Genomic DNA, 18,081 nt, shown 5'->3' with positions numbered 1-18,081 from the left:
TGCATTGTAAGGCAAATTTAATAAGAGAAATTGAGATTTATTTTTTATGATGCAAAACATAAAATAAATGATAATTACTAGCAAGACACAATTTATACTATAACAGAATAAATTATAAGATCGAAGAAAATATTGTGAACAATATTTTATGATGATTTATACAAAAGTGATAAAATTGTGAGTTATATGTTTTGTGATGATTTTACAAAAGTGATAAAAATTATGAGTTATAGCTCAAAATTTTTACTCAATATTTAGACTAAAAAATAGAGATCAATAAAAATTATCGGGGAGGTTGCAAAAGCACATCCAAACAAAGAAGATGAAGATTTGCTGATCATTAAGTTCCAAATCAAAGTGACAAATAAAGCTATTTGCATATCCATCAAATCCCACAAATACATTTTTTTGTACTTTCAAATTACATTGTTGCTTTTGGAATCAAGTGCTCAACTCTTGGACAAAGTACGTACTTTCCCCATTAAGAAAATGGACCTGGCTTTTCTGCTCTCACACTTCCCATACACTCTCATCCCTCTTATTTGTGCGGTCACAGTTAAGACACGTTAACATTTTATATTATTATTACTTTTTGTCTTATAATATCTATAAAAAAATCAATATAAAATGTTGACGTGGCTTAACCGTGAACACACAAAATAGGAGGGGATGAGAGTGTATGGGAAATGGGAGGGCAGAGAAGCCGGGTCCTAAGAAAATAATTTTTTTTTTTGTCCTAATAGATAGAAGATCAACTTTTAAGTTTGAATGGCTTATTTTTCTCAGGTATATATATATATATATATATATATATATATATATATATATATTAAAAATGAATGATATATGGGATGAATGTTTCTTATGTCTCTTTTGCCTTCACTAACAAGTAACAACCAAATTCCCTTGGAAGAAAAATGCCAAAAACATGTTCTTCCAAAACAAAGCCATTTTATGAGGTTATCGTAGACAACATATGAATGCGACCAAAGCCTGCACGCATGCACATTGTTATAGTTTACTCATTTTCCACGATGTTCTTTGGGTTTTAGTCAAAGATTTATTTAATTAATTGTTTAATAAATCCATAAATCTTTGTATGTGCATCTGATAATTAAGTAGTACCAAGAAACTTAGCCGCCTAATTGATCCCCTTTGTCATTATAATTTAGTTTATGAATAAGCTGTGTGACAGTATGCATGATAAAATACAAGCTTCTCACAAGTTTTGTAAACCAAACATATAAATATTTTAGTTTGGTTTGTCTTTTCATCGAGCTAAATTAAACTTGGCTTGTTACTTTCACCCGTTAAATCCAAATCGAGCTGAAATTAATACAAGCAATTCTCACGAGTTTTGTAAACCAAACATATCAATATTTTAGTTTGATTTGTTTTAATCGAGATAAATTAGACTTCTCTTGTTACTTTCACGAGCTAAATCCAAGGCAAGTACTCAAACTATTTCGAGCCGATTTCAAACCTAGTTTGAGTTGTCTTGTGAAAAAGTAGAAGCTTCTTTCCACGAGCTTTGTGAACCAAGGATACCAATGTCCAAATTTTAATTCGTATCTTAATCAAACCCAATTAAGATTGACTTGTTTCTTTCACGAACAACTCAAATTGTTTCGAGAGATGCCCGCCTGGCAAACGAACAAAGTTGGTTGTATTTGTTGTGACGAGAGATTTGTGGACTGAATTGTGACAAAGACATGCTGGTGCACCTGTTCGCGTTAGGAATTTCCGTCGGGGACGTTTCCTGGCCGACGAGCGCACAGCTCCCCGGGAGGTTGGTGCCGACTGAGGGCTGCTGTCGGGCTTCTGCTTCACTGTCGGGCTTTGTCGGGCAAGGCTCGTCGGGCGAGACTTATCGGGCAAGACTTGTCGGGCAAAGCTTGAAGAGAAGGACAACGTTAACTTTGAGAGGTGCCTTTGTGGGGCCTTAGGTGTAGGCCTTGAGGCTCACAATCAAGATTAACTTCTAAGTATTCAGGTGTGCCACTGCCATCTTTAGCATGGCAAATGTAAAATGGATGTCGAGTTTTAGTTGTGTATATATATATATATATATATATATATATATATGCCCGAGAAATCGTGTTAGTTATAACAGGTGCCTTTGTGGGGCCTTAGGTGTAGGCCTTGAGGCTTCCCATCAATAACTAAACCAGTGCTCGAACATATAATATTTGTTCCATTGATTGCAGGAGCCTTACAACTATTATACTTCTCATTACCCAAATCTGAGAGATAGAACGAACCCAAATAGGTGCCTTTGTGGGGCCTTAGGTGTAGACCTTGAGGCTTCCCATCAGAATTCGTTCTCTATACTCAAACGTCCTAGACCGCGGAACGGAATGAATCCGAATAGGTGCCTTTATGGGGCCTTAGGTGTAGGCCTTGAGGCTTCCCATCAGAATCTATTCCATTCTTAAGCGTTCTATGATAATCATAATATAATAGAAATAAAACTAAGGGGTAGGTCGATTACTTGCACCCCAAGTAACTTCGGACTTCTTGTTTATCAAGGACTATCGTGGATGGGTTAAGTCCACATAAGGTTCTTTTTTATGCCTTGAGGCCAAGGACTTTCAACTAATCAAATTTACATGCTCGATGGCATAGAACTTAGATCTGGTTTGAACAATGAAGATATATTCAAATCGGATCTAAGTGCTGAGAGATTCTTTTAATAGTCATCTTACTAGAAATAACTTGAATACAACTGGAAGTATACAACATATTACTAGGCTAATGAAAAGACAAAAAAAAAGAAGATCGGGCAAGGTTTAACCTTGTCGGGCAAGCCTGGTCGTCTTGCAGGTTCCTATCTTTGTGGCTTATCAAGGGTCTGAGAGCTTTAGAGAGAGGTAAGGAGAGGAGTTTGCAAAGAGAAATCGATACTACAGCAAGGTTGAACAGGGTAGCAGAGCTATTACAAAGGTCTGAGTGAAGATTTATCCCGAGAGGGATGAAGGCTTGGGCTGACTACAGCTTCGTTTTGAAGGCAAATCTGGCTTTGAGCAGAGTTTGTGCTTGCATTTGTTTGTTTGTTTGAGTGTCCCTAATCCTGATTTCTCTTTCTTCTTTTATAGACAACTCAGCTTAGCCTCTTGTAGCAGCAGCCTTGCCCGAATGCAACTTGAGAGGCAGTGACTCATCAGCTATTTTACTTGTTCTGCCATTATAAAGTACTTTATGGGCTGTATAGCTGGTCAGTCTATACCACTTGGCCTTTGGGTAGGTGAGCAAGTGGTCTTTATGAGCTGCACTAAGTCAGAAAAGCCTTTTTCTGCTTTCTGGGCTTTGGCTGGGCTTAGGCCGATTCTTCCTTTAGGCATCCTTTTGGGCCAGCCCCTTTCCTGAGCCCAAAGTTCAAGTTTTGATCCAAACAGTGCCCACTTCAATTGATATTTAGCCTGGAATTCCAGGCGCCAATATTGATTGAATAGATGCATGCGGCTGCACTCTTGCCCTTGTAACTTGTGTCTTCTAGATGAAATTAATGGCACCCGGAGTCTCTTGATCTTCCCACAACCCTTGAACTACCCTCTGATATTCTTTATAAATGCCAGCTTTCTTAACAAACCATCCTCGAACTTAACTTTCATTCTCCCCAAGTGTTTCTTCTTTCTGAGTTTCCTCCAAAACTGTGGAATGAGTTCTTCATATTTTAAGTGGAGTTTCCTAAAATTCCCTTTCCGTGAGAAAAAGAGTTTTCATCAAATAATCGCTATCTCCAACACCTTTGGTCGAACACCCCGTTATCTCCAACACCCTTGGTCAGGTGGTTTCCTCACGAAGGCTTGCTTTCCTGCTTGCTACCATAATAAGTCGGGCTTCACCATCACATATGGTGATGGTCTTGATTGAGGATCCTCTACCAGGCGTGTCTTGGCCGCACAACCCGATCACCTGATCGGGTTCCATCCATGAAGACATCGGAAAATCAGCTGAAGATATCATTGCATCCAGAAGGAGAATTGATTGTAATACGTCGGCTTTGAATCTTTTGTAAATTTCACCAATTTGTCAAAATGAAATATACATTATTTCAGCAACTCATGTCTTTTCGTCTTCTTGAATGATTGATAACTGCACATTGATATCCTGAAGCTTGCATTACCTTGCATCCTCTTCAATATAACAATCTCTAACATCCCACAACGTAGGACAATATTTCTTTAAAAATTTAACATTAATGGGATGTTTATGCCTGTTTCCTTCAAGGTCCGCCAAGTAGTATCCTCATCTATCCAAAACGCGACTAATAATGAAAGGACCTTCCCATGTCGGGCTCCATTTTCCAAAGCCCCTGAGCTGAGCTCCTAGAGGGAGGACTGTCTTCCAGACTAAATCCCCTTCCTTAAAAGACTTTATCTTTACCTTTTTGTTATAAGCTCGGGCAACGGCTCTCTTTCCTTCCTGAATCTGGTTCAAAGCTTCAATTCGGGCTACATCCAAGTCTTCAATTCCTTGACACATGACTTCGATGTACTCTTCACTATGTAATCCAAATTGATTTTGAATTCTGACAGAACTTACATTGATCTCCACGGGGAGCATTGCATCTTGCCCGAAAGTTAAAGCATAAAGAGTTGTCCATGTTCCTGCCCTTTTGGAAGTTCTGTATGCCCACAAAGTGTTCCCTAGATTTTCATGCCACTTTTCTGGACTATCTATCACCATTCTTTTGATAATGTTGACCAGGATCTTGTTGCTGGCCTCTGCCTGGCCATTTGATTAAGGGTAGTATGGACTGGACTGGATCATCTTTATTTTGTACTTGCTTGCAAACTCCTCAACTTCTTTTGAAATAAAAGATGGCCCACGATCCGTTTACTATAGTTTCGGGCACCCCATATCTGTGCAGAATCTTGGTCTCGATAAAATTCTTGACTGCGGCTGAAGTTATGGATTTTACTGCTGATGCTTCCACCCACTTGGTGAAATAATCCGTTGCTACAATTATGAAAGTATGCCCTTTACTAGAAGCTGGATAGATTTGCCCGATGAAGTCCATTGCCCATCCTCTGAAGGGCCAAGGCTTGACTACTGGATTTAAAGGTACCGAGGGCACATGCTGGAGAGGTTCGTGCCTTTGACATTCTTCACAACCTCGGGCATAAGACTTGCAATCTTTTTCCATGTCGGGCCAGAAATAACCATACATTCTAAGCAACCATCTCATCTTCGTTCCAGCCTGATGTGCTCCACATACTCCTTCATGTACTTCGGCCATTAGCCTCATGGATTCTTCTTGGCCCAAGCATTTCGATAGTAACCCATATGGAGTTTTCCTTAGCAAGTTCCTCGCCCATAAGACATACTTGGTTGCTTGCTGTCTATCCTTCTTGCTTGTAGGCGAAGAGGGATCATTCAAATGATGAATGATAGGTGACATCCAATCTTTTATCTCGGTTTCTAGCACCATTATATCTAGACTAAATCCCCCTTCTAAGATAGAAGGAAGGTTTCTTCTTTGGATCTCGACATTTACCCCATATATTCTCTCCTGTATTGGCACTCCTGAGGCTAGTTGTGCCATCTCGTTGGCCGCTAAGTTAGATCCCCTGGGAACATGATTGACTGATATCTCAGAATCCCAGAAACTCAGTAATTGCGTAGCTGCCAAGTAATACCTCGCCATGGTAATATGTCTGCACTTGAACTCCCCATTTAAATGGTTTATTACTAACTCTGAATCTCCAAAGACCTCTACCTCTACTGCCCCCAGATCCATCAAGATTTCCAGACCAATTATTAAGGCCTCATACTCTGCCCGATTATTATTATTTCCTTGGTAGTCCAGGAGAAATGAGTAATAATGATAAACCCCTTGAGGGTTTACAATCACAATTCCTGCTCCTGAAGCCTTCTAAGTGTGAGATCCATCAAAATACAGCTTCCAATGAGTGATCCAGAGACCAGTCACTCTTCTTATCTCTTGCTGGACCCACTCTTCCTTGCCCGAGATATCTTTTCTTGGCGGGATCCAAATGCTAGTGACCTCCAGGCTTCCTGGGATATTGATTACCTCACTTTGAGATTCTTGATGCTCGGCCAGGAAGTCAGCAATTGCTTGGCCTTTGACTGCCCTTTGGGGTACATACTGAAAACTGAATTCTGATAATGCTAGAATCCATTTCCCAATCATTCCTGTTAGCATTGGCTTTGATAACATGTACTTTATCACATCTGTCTTGGCGATGATGTGCACGTGACAAGGTAACATGTAATGCCTTAGCTTACTGGCAGTGAAATATAAAGCCAAGCATAATCTCTCTACTGGGGAATATCTTGTTTCTACCTCGGTCAGAATTCTATTGAGGTAGTACACTGCCTGCTCCTTCCCGCCTTCATTGTTTTGGGCTAGCAAACTCCCGATTGACTTTTCTGAGGCAGAAATATACAGCTTCAAGGGTTTTCCCCTTTGAGGTGGCACCAACACTGGTGGAGAAGTTAAATAGGCCTTGATGCTGTCAAAGGCCTGTTGGTGTGGTGGTCCCCACTCGAAGTTTTGTTTATCTTTCAATCTTAGTAAAGGAGTCAGCAGCTGGATCTTGCCTGCTAAATTGGCAATGAATCTCCTCAAGAAGTTAATTTTGCCCAGTAGCCTCTGGAGTTGCACTTTGTTGGTGGGTGAAGGTGACTCCATTATTGCCCGAGATTTGTTCTTGTCCACTTCTACACCTCTTTGATGCACCAGGAATCCCAAGAAGTTGCCCGTTCTTACTCCAAACGCGCACTTCTTTGGATTCATCTTTAATTTATGGATCCTCATCCTTGTTAATGCTTGTTTGAGGTCTTCCAGATGCTGCTCTTCTGTCTTAGACTTCACCACTATGTCATCGATGTATACTTCCATGCTCTGGCCAATTAGATCGTGAAAAATGACATTCATTGCCCTTTGGTAGGTTGCACTAGCATTCTTGAGCCTGAATAGCATGATCAGATATTCATATGCCCCCACATGACCGGGACACCTAAAAGCTGTTTTGTGTATATCATCTAGAGCCATCTTTATCTGATTATACCCGGCATTCCCATCCATAAAAGATAAGACTTTATGTTTTGCTACCGCATCTATGGATAAATCGGCCATGGGCATGGGATACTCATCTTTTGGTGTAGCGCTATTAATATTTCTGTAATCCACACAACATCGTACTGCTTTTGTTACAGCTTTTAAAACGGGTACAATGTTGGCCAACCACTCCACATATTTGGCTGGTATGATAAAGCCAGCTTTTACTAGCCTTTCAATCTCTTCTTTGACCTTTTCTTCTATCTCATTTGACATCCTTCGTGGTGCTTGCTTAACAGGTTTATATCCCTCCTTGATGGGCATTCTATGTTCCACCAAGGCTGAATCTAAACCTGGCATCTCAGTATAATGCCAAGCAAAACAGTTTTTAAATTCTTGCAAAAGGCAGATAATCTTTGCCCGATCATCAACCCCCAATAAACCACTAATTTGTATTGGTCTTGGATCCTCCTCTGTCCCTAGATCAATAACTTCCAGAATATCTTGGACTTCTGGTGGTGGCTTATCCGGTTCTGCACACAAAAATTCGACTAGCTCCGGGCTCTCGGGCAAGTCGTCTGGCCCATCTAGGTCATAAATGCACTCGGCCATTTGAATGGCCCTTTCCAATTCTTCTCTGCAAGATTCCTCATTGCTTTCATGCTGGCTGGTTGAAGCTCTCACTTGCCATTCCTGCTCTTCTTTGTCCAAGAGCTCCCTTTCTTACCTTCTTCCCTTCCCATATATCAACAGTCTTTTAATCAGGGATCTGACTGCCATTACCTGATCTTTCTTATTTTGTTCGATCATTGATGGTGTAGAGGATTTGGGATGATACAAGGTCTATCCCACTCCTCTCTAGTAAGGAGCATTCCTTGTTCCAAAAGCTTTTGGGCCGTCACCTTGGTAGGGCGGCCGTTCTCATCAGCTTCTGAACATTTCAAGATTCCTACGTTGGGGTTGTAGAAACTTTCTTCCGCAACATTAACTGTGGGGAGAAATGGCCATGATTCGGCCTCTACCATCTCCCAAAAGCCTGGTCCTTCTGTGCCCGTTTCATGATAAACAGCCACTTGTTGATGAAGAGTGGAGGGTATGGCTAGACTTTGATGGATCCAATCTCTTCCGAGTAAGGCTCCATAAGTGGAGGTGCAGTCCACAAAGAATGCCAACATGATCTGTTTAGATCCCAAATCCACTTTTAAAGGCAATATCCCATGAGTTTTGGTGATAGCGCCCGAGAAGGTAAAGACCGTGATGTCTGTAGGAATAAGATCCTCCGTGCCTCTTCCCATTTTCCTCATTTGTTTGGCTGGTAACACATTAACAGCTCTTTCCCCATCAATTAAAATTCTTTTGAAGGGCACCCCTTCCAAATGAGCAGTAACATATATGGGCTTCAGATGATTGGCCAACGAGATGTTCGGGCGGCTAAACACCATTTTGTCTGTATAAATCCTGAAAGGACCATCTTTGGACACTTCAGCGGATTCAGCCTTACCCGATTCTCCTTCTTCGACTACCTCCACATTGACATGTGTCATCATTGGCTCAGTTGTCAAGTAATCACCCTCCATAGTAGCGGGCTGATTAGGTCTAGCACCAAACATGGCGGATAATACATACGTCATGTTGATATGAAAATCACTAGGCTCGGGCATATCTTATTTCTTGCTCTCAATCTGGTCAATGAATTCATCCAACCAAGCCATCGCATCTGCTGAAAGTAGTGGTTCCAGTGCCTTTTCTTGTCGATCCAGGCCCGCATACAGCGTTTGCTTTGGAACTTCACCAAAATGATCTACCAATGGCAGAGAAGGTGGTTTCCTTTCAGATGAAATAGTTCCATTCGGCTTCCATCCGGGAGTTGGTACCATGATTAGATATTCTTGAGCTCGCCTTAAGATCCTATACTTCCCAGGGTGTTGGCTCTGCGGCACGTGATTCCACTCGCCTTCTGTCTTGCTACTGGCATTTTCCACCTCTTTCTTACTTCTCCAGCGGAGCTGACTACTTCCCCCAGATGATGTCTTCTCCAATTTTTTATTTTGGGAGGCTTCAGATGTTGCGGGGGTTTTCAGGGAATTCATGTAGGCTTTGTGCTGCCTTTGAACTCTTCTGACCATGGAGGCTCCTATTTGTTTGGTAGGCTGTCCATTCTTTTCGACTACGTACCATTTTCGCCCAAGGTGGGTAGGATTTCTTTTTCTGTCAGGATTTGTTATCCCATCAATCCTCTTGATTTCCCTCCCCATATGGCCATATTGAGGATGATCTGCATTCCTCCGTGTTTTGGCCTTCATATCTTCTGCCTCTTCAGAAGCTTCATGGTTTCGAAATACTTCTGATAAAGCTTTGGGTTGGGAATCACCTCCTAATCGTTGAAAAACGCTCCGGGAAGTGTCTTTTCTTGTAGCCTGCTTGATCTTTTCGTGGGATTCTCTCCTTTCATCTTCTTCTTTCCTCCTGATGAGTTTATGATCGATGAGGATTCCAGCTGGGGGAATTTCGAGCTCACACTCGCATTGGCACTTACTACACATAACCATCCTTTTGATTATGGCTGCTTTTGGATATTCGGGCGATTTGATTACCCTTCCTGTAGGTTTTTTAGCCAGTCTTCCTTCCTCCACTTCCCTTGTGATTTTTTCTTTTCCCTTCTCATCCCATGCCATACAGATCATATTTATAGGGGCCTCTGAGAAGGGAACTGCAGGCTTGTCCACCGCCACCTTTTCTGGCTGGCTGGTTTTAAGTCTTTTTCCCTCGGGAGGAACCAAGTCTGTTTCTTTTCTGGAGCCTGTGGAGGCTTTCTCCAATCTTTGCAACATCTGCAGCAACGTGGTTTGCAAATCTTCTGGCATTTTTGACATATATCTTCTGATCAAATGTGTCCCACTAGGCGTGCCAAAACTATGTTCGCGTCAGGAATTTCTATCGGGGACGTTTCCTGGCCGACGAGCACACAGCTCCCCGGGAGGTTGGCGCCGGCTGAGGGCTGCTGTCGGGCTTCTGCTTCACTGTCGGGCTTTGTCGGGCAAGGCTTGTCGGGCGAGACTTATCGGGCAAAACTTGTCGGGCAAGACTTGTCGGGCAAAACTTGAAGAGAAGGACAACGTTAACTTTGAGAGGTGCCTTTGTGGGGCCTTAGGTGTAGGCCTTGAGGCTCACAATCAAGATTAACTTCTAAGTATTCAGGCGTGCCACTGCCATCTTTAGCATGGCAGATGTAAAATGGATGTCGAGTTTTAGTTGTATATATATATATATATATATATATATATATATGTATATGCCCGAGAAACCGTGTTAGTTATAACAGGTGCCTTTGTGGGGCCTTAGGTGTAGGCCTTGAGGCTTCCCATCAATAACTAAACCAGTGCTCGAACATATAATATTTGTTCCATTGATTGCAGGAGCCTTACAACTATTATACTTCTGATTACCCGAATCTGAGAGATAGAACGAACCCAAATAGGTGCCTTTGTGGGGCCTTAGGTGTAGGCCTTGAGGCTTCCCATCAGAATTCGTTCTCTATACTCAAACGTCCTAGACCGCGGAACGGAATGAATCCGAATAGGTGCCTTTGTGGGGCCTTAGGTGTAGGCCTTAAGGCTTCCCATCAGAACCCATTCCATGCTTAAGTGTTCTATGATAATCATAATATAATAGAAATAAAACTAAGGGGTAGGTCGATTACTTGCACCCCAAGTAACTTCGGACTTCTTGTTTATCAAGGACTATCGTGGATGGGTTAAGTCCACATAAGGTTCTTTTTTATGCCTTGAGGCCAAGGACTTTCAACTGATCAAATTTACATGCCCGAGGGCTTAGAACTTAGATCTGGTTTGAACAATGAAGATATATTCAAATCGGATCTAAGTGCTGAGAGATTCTTTTAATAGTCATCTTACTAGAAATAACTTGAATACAACTGGAAGTATACAACATATTATTAGGCTAATGAATGAAAAGACAAAAACAAAGAAGGTCGGGCAAGGTTTAACCTTGTCGAGCAAGCTTGGTCGTCTTGCAGGTTCCTATCTTTGTGGCTTATCAAGGGTCTGAGAGCTTTAGAGAGAGGTAAGGAGAGGAGTTTGCAAAGAGAAATCGATACTACAACAAGGTTGAACAGGGTAGCAGAGCTATTACAAAGGTTTGAGTGAAGGTTTATCCCGAGAGGGATGAAGGCTTGGGCTGACTACAGCTTCGTTTTGAAGGCAAATCTGGCTTTGAGCAGAGTTTGTGCTTGCATTTGTTTGTTTGTTTGAGTGTCCCTAATCCTGATTTCTCTTTCTTCTTTTATAGACAACTCAGCTTAGCCTCTTGTAGCAGCAGCCTTGCCCGAATGCAACTTGAGAGGCAGTGACTCATCAGCTATTTTACTTGTTCTGCCATTATAAAGTACTTTATGGGTTGTATAGCTGGTCAGTCTATACCACTTGGCCTTTGGGTAGGTGAGCAAGTGGTCTTTATAAGCTGCACTAAGTCAGAAAAGCTATTTTCTGCTTTCTGGGCTTTGGCTTCGCTTAGGCCGATTCTTCCTTTAGGCATCCTTTTGGGCCAGCCCCTTTCCTGAGCCCAAAATTCAAGTTTTGATCCAAAACAGCACCAGCACCAGCACCAGCACCACAGATACATTGTTACATCATAGTGTCGAACTTTCAGGGAGGGATAGAGTCATCCGGGCGGCAACGTGCCCACCCTCCGTTGACCAAACTTTCTTAATTTGCTTACGTTTTTGGGCCCCACCCTAACATGTGGTTATTCAAAGTTTGAAAAGTTTGGAGGCGGCAGATGCACATGCACATGCACATGCATGCAACATATTGCAGCAGTAAATAAACGACCCAGAAGAAAGTGAAAGTTAAAGTCCCTCATGGATTATGGATCTATAATCTTGATTAGTTAGTTGCTTTCTGTGGCTAGATTTAAGGAGAGGAGGTATCTAATTATTGTCATGGATTATGGATCTATAATCTTGATCATTATAAGTTTAATTAAAAGGATTATAATTATAATTATCCAAAACAGAAACCAGAGTAGTTGGAGTTCTTCTAACTCTCACCACATGCATTTGTCTTTTGCCCATATGGAGCCTATCATTGATTCTAATTGTGGAATTTCAACTCTCAATTTATACCTGCCTGCCTAATTAATATATCTTTAACTATTCACATTTCAAATGAAAAAATATTTAAACCTAGGTAGTTAAAATAATGATTATTCCTCATGTTAGTCGGTTCCTAAGTTTCTTTACAAATAAGTAATAAATGAAGGTTACAACTTGAGTATAAGTTCTTTAACAGTGGAAATTAAGAAGTGCTAATAAACTTAGGATGCCTATAACATTGTTTTTGTAGTAGTGCTTAATAGAAGCTAGACTTATTCTATATTCAGCGGTGGAATTAGGATTTTATCAAAGGTGTAGGATTTTGCTCTCGGCCTATAACTATACTTTATATGTTCTATTGTAGTTGAGAAAAAGGAAGGGGGCGCATCCTCCATTATATGAACAACTCCGCCACTACTTATATGAACCAAACTCATGGGACCTATATATTAAACTCAATAATTGAACTCATTCGTGTTTGATTCAAGTTTTTCGACCTACTATGAGTTTAAATTCAAAGTATAAGAATCAAATTCAAAATTTCCAACCACTATAGAAGGCCTAATAAAGAAGGGGGATGAACATGATGATAATCATATTGAGAGGAGTAGTAATATACTGATAGGCCGAGAGGGTAGAACTGATATAAGGATCATCCTCGTAGAAATAAATATTCACTTACACTTTGATTTTTTTGTACATATATATTTTACTGTGATTTGGTCGAATGAAAATTAACACCTTTGAAAAAGAGCCAAGTAGTATCTTGAAGTAATTAATTCTCTCTTACAGGATAAAAAAGAAAAGTCAAATTAGCAACTGGGGACAAGCTTAGCTAGCTTGCCATTGCCATATCGAGAGGAATGGGGTCCTATTCCATTGAGTTAAGCTTTTCATAATGTCCACAAAGTCAAAAAGAGGAGTTAGGTTGGATTCATCCTCTTCATCATTTCCCCATCCTTTTTTTTTTATATATAATTATTTTCAACATATAATCAGTATCTGTGTCTCTATGTGTGTCGAATGATGGACTTAGTCTCCCCTCATGTTCTCACTCACAAGAGATTTTTCAATGTGATCAGTACACGGGATGATACATTGTGTGTCATTATATAAATAGTAAGATATATGTGCTAAAAAATTAATAACTTAAAAAATAAAATTTCTTATTACTTCTATTAAAACACGTGTACCACTTGTATTCGCTTCACAATTAAAAATTTCTCTTCGCTCACCCTCTCTCAAGAACAATATCAGAGAAGAAATGGTCTCCTTCTGACAATTGTCACCCCTTGAGAGCTCCCCTCTTTACCCTTCTCTCCTTTCCCACTTTCGTACTTTTCTTGTTGTTCTCTTTTGCCCTCCTCCTCCTCTCTCTCCTCTTTCTCTCTCTAACCTTATATTTCCATATATACACATTTGGTGCTTCTTATTTTTCACCTTGTGCCACACTTCATAGCCTCCTTCTCATCAATTCTTACTCAAAACTTCAAAACCCCATCACCAAACACACACAGATATGATAGAATCAATCCCTCCTCTCCATCAACATTACAAAACCCTCGTGCGCAACCTTCACTGCCACGGCACCGACCACGGACAAGGACCGGTCACGGAAGAATGCCAGCTACCGTTGATAGACCTCAACGGGCTGAATAGCCTCGATGAGAGGGAGAGGCTAGAATGCGCTGCAGCCATCTGCAGCGCGTCGTCGGAGTGGGGGTTTTTTCAAGTGGTGAACCACGGGATAAGTCCCGAGCTACTAAAGAACATGAAGACGGAGCAGCTCAACCTGTTTGGAGTGCCCTTCGAGCAGAAGGCTACTTGCGGGCTGCTTAATAATTCGTACAGGTGGGGGACGCCGAGCGCGACTCGTCCAACTCAGTACTCCTGGTCCGAAGCTTTTCACATTCCTGTCACAAAAATCTCGGACCAAGCTTGTTATGGGGACGGTTTTAGCTCTCTCAGGTACTATAATAATCTAATTAACGCAGAAAAGTGATTTCCACGAGCTCATTTTTTACCCTTGCACACATGTATTTATTTACTTTTTAAATTTAAATCAAATAAAATAAACGAGAATAAAAGAACTTGTGCGATGTAATGTTCTGGAAAATGTGTGGCCTGTGACAAAGTGGTCCCTCTAAATGCAACTTGGAACTTTCAAGTTGCTTCTGGCCGAACACATCACAGTGGCCAATGCAGTATGGCATTGGCAGTACCTTTTGTCAATAATAACTCATCAAGCTTTCTTTTTTTGGTAATCTTTTTGTCAATAATAACTCATCAAGCTTTCTTTTTTGGTAATCTTGTACAGGGAAGTGATGGAAGTATTTGCAGGAGCAATGGCAAACCTGGCGGAGTTGCTAGCCGGGATTCTAGTGAACAACCTGGGCTACCGGAAGGAGGCGCTGCAAGACATTTGTGACTCGAGCACTTGCTTTCTCCGATTGAACCGCTACCCGGCTTGTCCGATATCACCGGAGATGTTCGGCTTAGTGCCTCACACTGACAGCGATTTCCTCACAATTCTAAGCCAGGACGAAGTGGGAGGACTTCAGCTCTTGAAAGACTCCAAATGGGTTGCTGTAAAACCTAACCAAGATGCACTTATTGTTAACATCGGAGATCTTTTTCAGGTGAGAAATTAGCTCTTCAAAAACGTCATCACTCAGCTCCCATTAATTTGATTAGTTCATAATAATTAAGCTGTGGTTACTCTGGATTAATTAGTTAAAATAAACCCTAACTGTATAATATAGGCGTGGAGCAATGATGTGTACAAAAGTGTGGAGCACAAGGTGATGGCAAACGAGAAGAGGGAACGTTACTCAATAGCATACTTCATGTGCCCTTCCTACGATTCTTTAATCGGGAGTTGCAGATCACAATCTTCCATCTACAGAAACTTCACTTTTCGAGATTACAGGAATCAAGTCCAGCAGGATGTTCAGAAACTTGGACACAAAGTCGGCCTTTCGAGATTCCTTCTTCGATAGCAACGACCAAGATTTTGAAATGAACTGGCACATAGCATACATCAAGTGAAAGATCTCGATACATACTACTTGGTTCATGCTAGAAAACCGGCGCAGCCTGCAGCAGCAAAAATATGCAACAAACATCACAAGGACGTTACCATATTTAGGACAATTATATTATTATATTGGATTTGTAAAAGAAAAGAAAATTACAAGAAGTTGATTCCATTCAATAGTCGAAAGTCAACACGGGCTGTCTTGTCTCCAAGGAAAACATCCTCTTTTGTTAGTAATTTAATAGTCGTCATCCTCAAACATATTTTATTACTTCAACTATAAAATAATAGTTATATACTTACACCATTTTAATCTTCACTATAAAAGGAGGGAGGGAGGGAGATAGAGATATGGGACAATTATTAATAGTAATTTTATTATTTATTAATAGAATTTTATTGTCAACTAAAAAAGAATGAAAAGATTAAAATAATTATGTCAATAAATTAAAGAAAATGATCAAATAAAATTTATGGGCAATATAGTAAGTAAACACAAAATAATTTTATTTTTTTTAGCCTCACAATAAGGTAATCATATCAATTGCCTTATTTTCTTTTTCACATTTTTCTCCCTGATAAAATAAAATTTTAGTATGAACTAGTTATCCTTAAACAGTCATTAAAGTTATGAAATTCAACAATAAAAATCGTTTGAAAGTTGTCACCAAATGGTTAAGACCATTTTATATTTCCTATCTTTGTGAATTTTTCAAAATTTAATAAATACATACATAGCATGTGTACAATTACTAATATAATATATATTCACTTATGTACACATAGAGAAATTACATATGTATTTCTCCTCCGCTTAGATATAAGATACATAATTCTTTCGTGTCTTTTTACTTTTTCACTTAAGTATCTAAAAAAGTTTTTCGGTGTAACTATTACATTACTAGGGTCAAACGTAATTATAACAATATCAAATTAATGTTTAGAGATGAAATTAATATCCAAGTCGGCAGGGAAAGAATTTGGTAAGGAAAGTGAGCCTTTTTCTTGGCCCAATCTATCTCAAATTGCTCTGGATTCGGCTCCACTCGTGCCAACGTGAAACTTCTTAATTACTCTCCAAGTCAAGTAATATGATTCGAATCTAGCTGATATTTTGACAGAACATACGAGTCAAGGGATAAAGACGAAGTAAAGAGATGCTGATTTGGAACGCAACAAAAGGCCAAGTTCCAATCACACAAACTCAGAAAACACGAGGGCAGCTTTTGGGGGAAATTTTCACTCACTTTTTCTAGTCGGGTTAATAATTTTGTTCAAAGTTCATCATAACACTAATTTTCTTTCACCTACCCCACACTCTGGGATTTGAGAATTTATGTAAGATTTTTCATTGCTGTTTTTCAGGGTAGAACACTATTTTGGGTCTTACTACTATATTTTTAACTTAGTTTTTTAGTTCTCGCTTGAATATTCTACTTAATATACATTTGTTGCTCAATAAACCGTAAATTTGCTTCCAAATTCCTTAAAAAGTTTAACTTAATGCTTAGGAAAAATATTTTGCGAAAATAAAAAATTTTCATTTTTATAAAAAAACATGGTGTTAGGCGGGCTCGACGCACGCAAAACGAGGCGGACTCATCACATGCAAAACGGAGTGAATCATGACACACAAAACAAGATGGGCTCCACTCATAGAAAATGGGACGGACTTAAGGCATGCAAAGCGAGGCAAGCTCCACGCACAAAAATTAGGTGGGATACATCCTAGAATTCAAGGCTAGCAAAACAACGAGTACTCCGTTGACGCAAAAAGGGGCGGCTTCTGTCACGCAAAACGATGCAGACACCTCACATGTAGAACGAAGCGAACCGAGGCACACAAGACGAGGTGGGCCCCTGCAAGCAGAACGGGGCAAACTCTCGAGTGCTTAGAAAACAAGTCAGGCATCATGCATGAAAAAACATATTTTGAAGAACATGAATATGATAGTTTGTTGTAGCGGTAAGAGAAATATAAAAAAAAAAATTAACAAAAATGGTTCAAATTCTTGAGGGTACCAGAAAGTCACGCGAATTCAACCATTTTGGTACATTTTTCTTACCATTATAACAAACTATCGTATTCATGTTCTTTAAAATATATTTTTCTGTGCAAAATTTATTATACACTAAATATACATTTTAACATCTCCAATTTAAAAAAATAATAATAAAAAAAAATATTCATTTTAACATCTCTATATTTTTCACTTATTTTTTTACTTTTCGGCTTAAAATATTATACTAAATATGCACCTGTTGCTGAATAAATTGTAAATTCGCTTCTAAATACATTATAAAGATTTTCTTACTGCTAAATGAAAGTATTTTGAGAAAATAAAAAATTTGCATTTTTTTACAAAAAATGTTGATTAACTTACGGTTTTCAGTTAGGTTTGCAAATTCGTACATAAATCACTGTTCAATCTATTCATTTTCACCTTTGCCTCACTGTGATGTTTTGAAAATTAAGGTGAGACTTTCCGTTGAGATTCTTGAGGATAAAACCCCATTTGACAATGTTCTGGGTCTGACTACTATATTTTTCACTTATTTTTTAAGTTTTTGGCTTAAATATTCTACTAAACATACATTTATTGCTCAATAAACCGTAAAACTTCTTCCAAGTTCCTTAAAAAGTTTAAATTAATACTCAGGAAAAACATTTTGCAAAAATAAAAAACTTGCATTTTTGTCAAAAAAAAACTTGGCTGTTAGGTGGCTTGACACATGCAAAACGAGACGAACTCAGCTCACGTAGAATGAGAGGAACCATGGCCCCCAAAACAAGGCGGGCTTCTTACATACAAAACAAGGCGAGCTTCGCACACGGAAAGGATAAGTCGCACAATTTGAGACCAGTCCTGTGCACGAAAAACGAGGCTGGCTCTGTGCATGTCA

General features: G+C 39.8%; 2 protein-coding genes across 2 annotated transcripts; one reads left to right on the top strand and one right to left on the bottom strand.

The window, feature by feature from the left end:
* Positions 1-4,248: 4,248 nt before the first annotated feature.
* On the bottom strand, positions 4,249-5,650 carry LOC139192741 (uncharacterized). The gene is made up of 2 exons (XM_070815390.1): positions 4,844-5,650; positions 4,249-4,731 (listed from the first exon to the last, which is right to left on the bottom strand). The coding sequence occupies exons 1-2, from the start codon at positions 5,648-5,650 to the stop codon at positions 4,249-4,251; spliced, it is 1,290 nt and encodes a 429-aa protein (XP_070671491.1).
* Positions 5,651-13,454: 7,804 nt separating this feature from the next.
* Positions 13,455-15,438, top strand: LOC103403426 (gibberellin 2-beta-dioxygenase 8-like). Its single transcript, XM_008342264.4, has 3 exons — positions 13,455-14,108; positions 14,458-14,779; positions 14,903-15,438. The coding sequence occupies exons 1-3, from the start codon at positions 13,660-13,662 to the stop codon at positions 15,137-15,139; spliced, it is 1,008 nt and encodes a 335-aa protein (XP_008340486.1). The 5' UTR covers positions 13,455-13,659; the 3' UTR covers positions 15,140-15,438.
* Positions 15,439-18,081: the final 2,643 nt, after the last annotated feature.

The sequence above is a fragment of the Malus domestica genome, chromosome 16 (genome assembly GCF_042453785.1).
Source record: "Malus domestica chromosome 16, GDT2T_hap1".
Classification (NCBI taxonomy): Eukaryota; Viridiplantae; Streptophyta; class Magnoliopsida; order Rosales; family Rosaceae; genus Malus; species Malus domestica.
This window is presented reverse-complemented; position numbering and strand designations above follow the sequence as displayed.

Bases quoted from the DNA above. Each gene is read 5' to 3' on its own strand.
- LOC139192741 (XM_070815390.1), bottom strand. From the start codon at position 5,650: ATGGCGAGGTATTACTTGGCAGCTACGCAATTACTGAGTTTCTGGGAT. The intron at 4,732-4,843 runs GTAAACGGATCG...TCAAATGGCCAG, and splicing joins ATGGGGTGCCCGAAACTATA to GCAGAGGCCAGCAACAAGAT.
- LOC103403426 (XM_008342264.4), top strand. From the start codon at position 13,660: ATGATAGAATCAATCCCTCCTCTCCATCAACATTACAAAACCCTCGTG. The intron at 14,109-14,457 runs GTACTATAATAA...AATCTTGTACAG, and splicing joins GACGGTTTTAGCTCTCTCAG to GGAAGTGATGGAAGTATTTG. The intron at 14,780-14,902 runs GTGAGAAATTAG...TGTATAATATAG, and splicing joins ACATCGGAGATCTTTTTCAG to GCGTGGAGCAATGATGTGTA.